We start from the raw sequence: 8,026 nt of genomic DNA, 5'->3' as shown, positions 1-8,026 counted from the left end.
CCCCCCCCACCCCCCCCCCACTTTAACTTTCGAGAACTTATTTCTTGGGCATCCAGGGAAAGTTAAGATGAATTATGGTGAATAGGGTGCTTACGGTGTTCCCTTGCTCTTAATACCATGTGCAGCTCTAAAACTTTTTTTGGTACTTTTTCCAGTCTTCTTCACAGTTATGAAGGGGTCAGCTTATGCACAAAAGGGGCAGTGTCTGATGCAGTTAATTGGACAATTGTTAGAGGTATTTTGGAGGGAAATAATCCCTTTACCTACCGCGGCTCTCTTTGTCCTGTTTGCAGAGTCCTCCTTTCTACTGTTCATCAAGCTTTTTCCAATTTCCCAGTCCCAAGTCCTAGAGGTATCCTTGTCATAGAGAGCTTTTTCACAGTATCTGATCTATCCTTTCTGTATCAATTGGCTCTAGTCCCAGCTATAAGTGCATAGGCTGGGTTGGCTGCTGCTCATTATTCTGATCCTAGAAAACTCCTCTATGTCTGTTTTCTTTGGAGATTGTTAGTATTCAGTCAGTTTAGCATCTATTGGTGTGGGTAGCAACAATATGGTCTCTTAAGAAAGACAAACAGTTTGTCCAATTTACTTATTTTTATCCAAGGAAAAGAAAATACAAATCTGCATTAAAGAATAACGTCTCCAGTACCATTATTCACTATATCATTAGAAATGCTTTTATTAAAGTGTTTTTGATGTATTAAGTGAAACATTGTCCTTGCAAAAGGACAGCAGCAACTGCCGCACATGGGTCGGAAAAGTCCATAGATATGTAAAAAGGCTGGAGGAGGGAGTGAATCTGACCTGCATGGAAAGATAATGCACATTATTGGTAAAGCATTCCAAAACTCAGGCAGTGGGAAATAGCTGTTATAGTCAAAAGGGAAAAATGACCTCTGTATCCCTTTAACACTGAGTCTGACAGCACACCAATCTTACTCGTCAGTTGTGAGAGCCTTCCAAAGTAGTGTTAGGCAGAAAGGGCTGTCAGCAAATTATAGGTTTTGCGTGCATGGTGTATAGAGGAAAAGATGATCCAGTTGCCAACATATTGTGAACCTGGAACTCAAATAGGAAAAAAGTCATTCTTCACACCAGTGCATATTGCATCTGATCCTGAGCTTGGAGCTTCTGTGTCATAACCTTTTGTGTGCATGCTCTTTTTTACATTACTTCTTACTAAATGCAATGTGAATGGTCCGTCTTTCACTAAAGGTTAATTCTCTGTTTCAGAATGCTTTGTTTTTCTATGTAGTGACTCCCCATCCACAAGTAAAGTTTAGCTGCATGTCTTGGCCTCTGGAGATTTTGTTGATATAATCATGTGGACCTTTGGTATTATGGTAGTGAGGAGTACCTTCAAAGCATCGAGAGAACAAGGTGTTGGTTGGTTTTGAGCCATTTCCCAGAAAATGGGTGTTGTACGCCAGCACTGAAGATCCTAACGGCTGAAGAGGATGGAGGATACTTGCTAAATACATGCTTCAGAGATTTGAAGGTTTAGAAGGAAGAGCAGTTTGATGAATCAGTCCAGAGAAGGCATAGAAGATTGTCCACACTGTGCACTTTAAAACACTGCAGAAGAGGAAAAGAATACTTCCATAATGCAAAAAAAACCTTGAAAAAAATCAAAAGCAAAATCTGAATCCAGTCTGGAATAAACCGAGCAGGATCATCCTTGAGGTGTCTTTTAAGTGTAGACCTATAGCAAAGATAATTTCCTTGCAACTGAGAGGGTCTAGTTACTCTCTTTTTAATCTAGAGTTGCTTTCACTTTCCCTTCTTCTCCTGTGCTTTATCCCTATTCCCAATGTCTGATTTCCCCTCTAGCTAGAATTCTTTGGGATGTCAGTTTTTACATGCTCACCTATAAAAGAAGAGGTGATGCAGAAAGGCAACTGGAATGTTTCTGTAGGGGCAGCATCAGTAATTTCCACACAACAATGAATGGGTTAACTGTCACTCTCCTAATTTTTATTCCCAGCCATGTGTAAATAATTAATGTCAACAGTTACGAGCTTAATAGAAAAGGTGTCACTCACGTCTGTGGGCATTGATTCAAAATCCGTGGTTTTGTAGGAATAAGAACTCCATTAAACAATTAGGATAATTATAGTCATCGGTGAAAAGGATCTGATTGGCCTACGTTCTTGTAAAGGCCTGATTTGATACGGTAGATCCATACATCTGGTAATTTCTTTAATTGTCTGGAAAAACACAGGTGGTTTATGTGTTATGGGGGTGCTACTTAGAGCGAAGTGATGCAACCCAGTGTCAATTAAACAAAAAAAAGTGTAGCTTTTTGCAGGGCTATTTAGGCTTTTGGTTGCTTGCTTGTTTGTTTGAAACCGAATTAATAATTACCCAGTTTGTGATGGCAAATACTGGTCAGCAGTCTCAGGAACCTCTTTGAGCAGGGGAGTAGATCATGTGCATTTGTAATCCCAGCCGATCTAATCCCATCTAGTCTGACACCCTTGATTGATACATCTTTCCTTTGTAAGTATGCTCACAATTGCATCTCTTAACGTTTTTGTCAGTCTGGTTCAATACATGAATTACTCTGCTCCTGATTGTCTCCTGGTAACATTTTTAGACCAAAGGAAGCAGTAAATCATTAGCTAGCTGTCTGCTCCTTCCTGCAAGACTCTCTCTACCTACAGCTTTGCTGTTTCTTTGTGGAGTTCCTCTGTGTGAAGTTTGGGGCTGAAGGTGAAAACCTGCTGAAATTTTGCAATCCGAGTTAAACTGGAAGCCAGTATGTTACTCAAAATGTGAAAAACTCATAAAAACTTATCATGCTACCCTAGAAGGTATAAATAGTGAAGATACATCTTTGTAAAATCAATTCCATGTATACTTGCGAAAGCTACTGTGCAAGAGGAGTTTGCCTGTATGCTATGGAACAGGTGCCTTGAAACAGTCTGAGTAGAAGTTCTCTTTGAAATGTTTGCTCTCATTTCATTTCTGTATCTGAACGTGTGTGTGGCACATGTTAGTGGCAGATGGCATTTGCAGCATCATTCACAGTTTTCACAAAATGGAACAGGCAAGACATACAAAGAAAGCTAATTGGATTTTTTCTTTCCCCTAAGTTGCATGTGTGTGTGGGAATTGGTGGGAAGAGCTCTGTAAGTAAATTTGCACATGTGGATGCTCTTTTAGCTACTTGCAGAAGATGAAATGTCAGATTGGAGCTGGTTCTATTTGCTTTCTGGTAAATACCATTTTTTCATGCAAGTTCAAAAATACTTCACTGATGTATCTCGAGCTGAGGTCAGTGGTAGTCAAGTGCTCTTTCAGCTGAGGACTAGTAGATTGTATATGTGGAAGAAGTCATGTGGTTTTAATGACTGTTTAGACATTTAGATTTGTCTGTGTGTTATGGGTTTTTTTCTATATCAGCAAATAATAACGCTGAGTACTGGGGCTTGAACTCACAGAGGCTGATAAGTGAAGGATTAAGGTTGGTCCTCACAGCACAGGGTTAAGGCAATAAAGCATGACAGTACAGGCATTTATGCACTGGCTGTAATTACTATGAAGATTTTCCCATACACTCAAGCATAGAGAGGGGCCCTTCTTCCTAGCAGAGTGTTTAAAAGTGGAGTAAAGAAGACTGAGATCATCACTCGTTGTTTTCCTTCGTAGAATTAATTTCTTTGGTTTTGATAGCATGATTTCTCCGTCTCTGACGCTCACTGGTGCTGTTGAATCACTGTTGCTCGCTTTTTGCATTCTCCCATTTGTGTTCTGTTTACCAGCACCTGTCTTTCCTGGCTGCTAACAGCCAGGTGCTATTTGCGTCTCTCTACCCTCTCCCAGATTCGCCTTTCAGTATTTGACTCCTCCAGGATCTTTTTCCACCCTTCTGCTCTGGTCTCCAGGCATTTGCATATCATTTCTAGGACCCTTTCCCTTGTGACGGGAAGGAGATTGCGAGGGTAACCTGGAGGTCAGTGGAGCAGCAGTGGCATCCAGCGGCCTTCTCGGTTAATCGCAAGTTGAAATTCCTAGTGCTGAAGTTATGGGGAAATTGAGGGGCTTCACTTCCCCCATCTCATTTGTGAGTCTGAGTGAAAGCAGTTGATCAAAATCGCGTATGTTGAAGACCTGGATGCCACTGTCTGCTAAGATGTCGCACTGAGGCCAGGCACGTATAGTGCATTTCACATTGGGAGTTCCCAAGCTCTGGAAGTCACTGCACTGTTAGATTTCACAGGAGAACTAATCTGTCAGGGAACCCGTTTCCCTCTAGGTGCGGGAATAGTTTTTTCAGAGATACCTTTGTGCTGTTATTGGATACTGTGTTTGTGCTACTGGGATTAATGTTAAACCAAGCACTTACTGTACATTTGGTTATCCAAACGAAGAGCGTGTGAGCAGTAAGAGTAAGGGAGGAAAAGGAGTCTCCTCAGACAGCCCAGGACTTCATTGTGGTGTTCGATCTGTGCGTGTTACAGCTTTTCATCCTCTTTCACTCCTACGCATTTAGAGTGGAAACTTTTGAGAAAAAGTCTGCCATCTATTCTGTGGATGTATGGTAATTGCATGGTGGCCTTGTCCTTCTGAAAGTTCAGAAAACATGACAGAAAAAATCATGTAGTTACAGAAAAAAATGCTACTAGTTCTGCCTTCTTCCTTCCAAGGAGGCCAGTGTATAAGATTTTTTTCCTTGCCTGAATATCCGGCATAATCACTTTTTTGTCATTTGCTGCTTTATTTTGCTTTATTTTGTTACTGAGTATTTTACAACCTCATGAATCAAGTGCCTGATTTTCTTGCTGAGCAGTGTTGGAGATTACTTTTTTTTCCCTTTCTTTCTTGTTACGCATTTTAATTCAGATCTCATGGATATGCAAACATTTTCCCTCTGGCTGTGCTCTAATGAGTCATTTTTGCCATCTGGTCTTTTAACAAAAATGTATCTGATTTAAAGAATACAAAAACTGAACATACTCTTCTGCTCTGTGTTGGTACAGAAGTTGTAATGCTGTGGAGTTTCTAGACGTTACTGTGAAATAGATAATAATAATAAGCAGTACTTAAATACAATTAATCACACAGCCATTTGTAAGGAAATTTGTTTTAGAGGACATGCAGATTAATCTCTTTTCTTCTTCTGTTCTGTAGAAGAGGAAGCTTTCAGCAGCATTTCCGTATTTAACGACAGTTTGGAATGGGGGAATTAAAATTAGTTGGGAGATAAACTAGTCTAGTGAGTGAGGCATCTATTTGTTGAATATATGGAGAAGGAGATACCATTAGAAAACAGTTTTATGACAGTTAATAATGAAAAAAAAGGGAGGAAAGAAAATAAAGTGCTGCAAAATACATAAACAATTACACTTTAGTTCTAAATAACTGCCTACATATAGGAATTTTAGAGACTATCGATGTATTCATTTATTTCAGTGACAGCTTCATGTCCATGTGCTACCAGGGGGCCCCTATAAAATGGTCAAGAAGTCTACATACAGAGGAAGAGTGCCCTGAGCTGTGCGTGCTTTTACAGCAGGGCATTACACCGTTGTGTGAATATTTCTGAGGTATCTACCAAGGCTGTCCTATAAATCCTCTTCATTTTTTCAACAGCTAGTAAGGGCTTTTCAGCTTAGAATCTATATATAGAGCTTGGATTTGTATGACCTTGGTCATGTAGTGAATGTAATAAGAAAATATGGTAGTAGGACAATGGAGTGACTATTTGAAGCTGGTGGAAGAAAGAGGAGCAAATATGTTCACTGCCAATCTGAGTTGTGACCAGGAGGAGTTTTGTTCTTTGCTCGTGGCGGATACTTGATTATCGTGTCATGTGAAGGCAACTGCGCCATGCCTGATGACAGCAGTGAGAGAACTGCCTAAAAAAAGAACAGATGAGTTGATCTTCGTGGCTGTGCTTTTTCTCTGAGGCATAAGCCAACTCTTAAAAGTGTGTAAATTAACACAGATATGTTGAGGGATGGATCTATGGTTGCTACAGCTGTACTTCCTACCTACATGCTTAGTACTTTGGGCTTCATTCTTTTAATGTAGCGTTTGTTCTGAAAAGTATTTTATTGTGGCAGTGTTATTTAATTTTATTTGTTATAAAACAAGGAAAAATGTCGACACCTTTTAAAAAGCAACCCAAACAAATAACGAATCAAAACATTCATTCAGCTACAAAAAAGCTCTTTTCCAATCTAATACAGAAGCTTTCTCAAAACGCTTTAATGCAGGTTGTTGTATTCAGAAGAGCTTTTTTTCTAGATTTGTTGGCTTATTGGTAGCCTCTTTTTCGTACAGACAGCTCTTTTAAATCTGCTTGACTTTTTTATTTGCAGTTTAATGAGACTTCTAATCCATGAGATCCAATGGTCTACAAAGTCTTCAAGCTGATTTGTGAGTGGCTTATCCTTTAGAAGACAGACCTAACATTGCACGTCACAAGATCCAGATGCTGGCACCCAAGTGCAAGGAGAATATAGAATGGGTGGCAGAAGTAGTACAATTAGGGCATTGTTTGTTGCTTTTGATTTTTGGTGGTGTAATACTGTCATAAGCACACTTTAATGAAAGACTTTGACCAGGAATACAGGAATACATGGTACAAGTTTAATATATTATGACTAGGAGGAACGTCGAAGCAGAGCAAAATGTCTTTTCTCATTGGCTCTTTTGCCTGGATTGGTCACCCATAATGAAAGATCGTTGTGTAAGAAACAATGCTGTTATATATGTATGCTTTTCTATATAGGAACATATCAGTGGTCTAATGGAGTTAATGAGTTTCTTCCTTTGCTCAGGAAAACTTTGTCAGGAAACTGTAATGTGGTTTTAATGTCCTCTTCAAGATCTGTAAAGTCATTAGAATTCAAATTGTTCTACATTAATATGCAAGCCTAACAAAGTATTTTGTTTTCATTAGTCATGGCAGTTTATGTAATGCTGGCTGTGTGTTTAAGGACTTCACTAGCTCAGAACATGCTTCTTCAGTTAGCCTTGTATTTTAATTTTAGGAGCCGACACAGTTAAGGGAAAACTTACTACCTAACTTCTGCCCACCTTGTGTTATTTTTCCTGTTTGAAAAAAAAAACCCAGAAAAAGGAAAAAATCAACAGTTGCTCCAAACATATCAAGATTTGCATGAGAAGTAATAACTTTTCATTCTGTGTTCATGTTTTTGCTCACAGAGGAGGAATTATTCAGTAATTTGTCCATATTCAATGAAACGTGTGTGAAGTGGCAAAGGAAAACTGGAAGACTGGGAGTGCAGGAAACGTACACAGTAAGTGGGGCAGTTTTTGAGATTGGGAGTAGCTTTGTCCTGGTTAATTCCAGTGAGTCAGCAGTGGAGATTTGTTTTGTGGGTTTTGTTTGTGTGGTAATTTGTCTCGCTTTTCCCAGTGAACTGCCTAGAAACTTAAAGCTGGCTGAGTTAGGAAAGAAACAAATCCCTGTCCTAAAGTCAGGTGAAAAACTCAAAAGCTTTTGGGGTCCCATTCCAGTAAATCTCCCAAACATCTGCTTGAAACTCTAAGCGTTTCAGCACAGGTTTATGTTTTAGTGCAGTTCTGTTGTAGAGCTCAAGGTCACATTGACATAGAACGTTGCAAAACTTGGGCTCTGTCCCTATCTGTGATGCAAACATTTCAAGTAAACAGTGTAGATTTCAAGTAAACACTTGCAGATACTGGATGTAAGTTGTGTTAGAAATGCAAAGTATATTGAAATACTGTGCCTTGCACAAGAGATTCAGCCACCTTATATTTGAATGTTTTAGAACTGTTTTTCATGGAAATTGAAAGCAACCTTGGTAACTGCCTTTTTTTTGCCATCTATAAACGTAAGAATAAAAGTTAGGATATAAATTCTCAGAAACAAATAGTTTAGTCAGTGTTATCAAAAGCCGAAACAACATGATAAGAATTCCCATGTTTTGAAAATGACAACATCCCCAGATAGGTTGTTTTTTTGAGCATGTACAAATGGGGAAAAAAGAAAAAGAGGCTTATTTAGGATCTCTAGGGTGGGTAGGTT

At 39.2% G+C, this 8,026-nt stretch overlaps 1 protein-coding gene across 1 annotated transcript in view; it reads left to right on the top strand.

Moving 5' to 3' along the window:
* SUSD1 (sushi domain containing 1) overlaps nucleotides 1–8,026 on the top strand; it is a gene marked incomplete at its 5' end in the record, with an annotated part of 44,240 nt that overhangs the window by 11,478 nt on the left and 24,736 nt on the right. The window contains one exon of the mRNA XM_009584536.1: nucleotides 7,180–7,274. Coding sequence (XP_009582831.1) covers nucleotides 7,180–7,274 — 95 coding nt within the window. The remainder of the gene's footprint in view (nucleotides 1–7,179; nucleotides 7,275–8,026) is intronic.

The sequence above is a fragment of the Fulmarus glacialis genome, unplaced genomic scaffold, assembly GCF_000690835.1.
Source record: "Fulmarus glacialis isolate BGI_N327 unplaced genomic scaffold, ASM69083v1 scaffold30200, whole genome shotgun sequence".
NCBI lineage: Eukaryota > Metazoa > Chordata > Aves > Procellariiformes > Procellariidae > Fulmarus > Fulmarus glacialis.
Note: the sequence above shows the minus strand (reverse complement) of the source record. Positions and strands in the feature narration are given on the sequence as shown.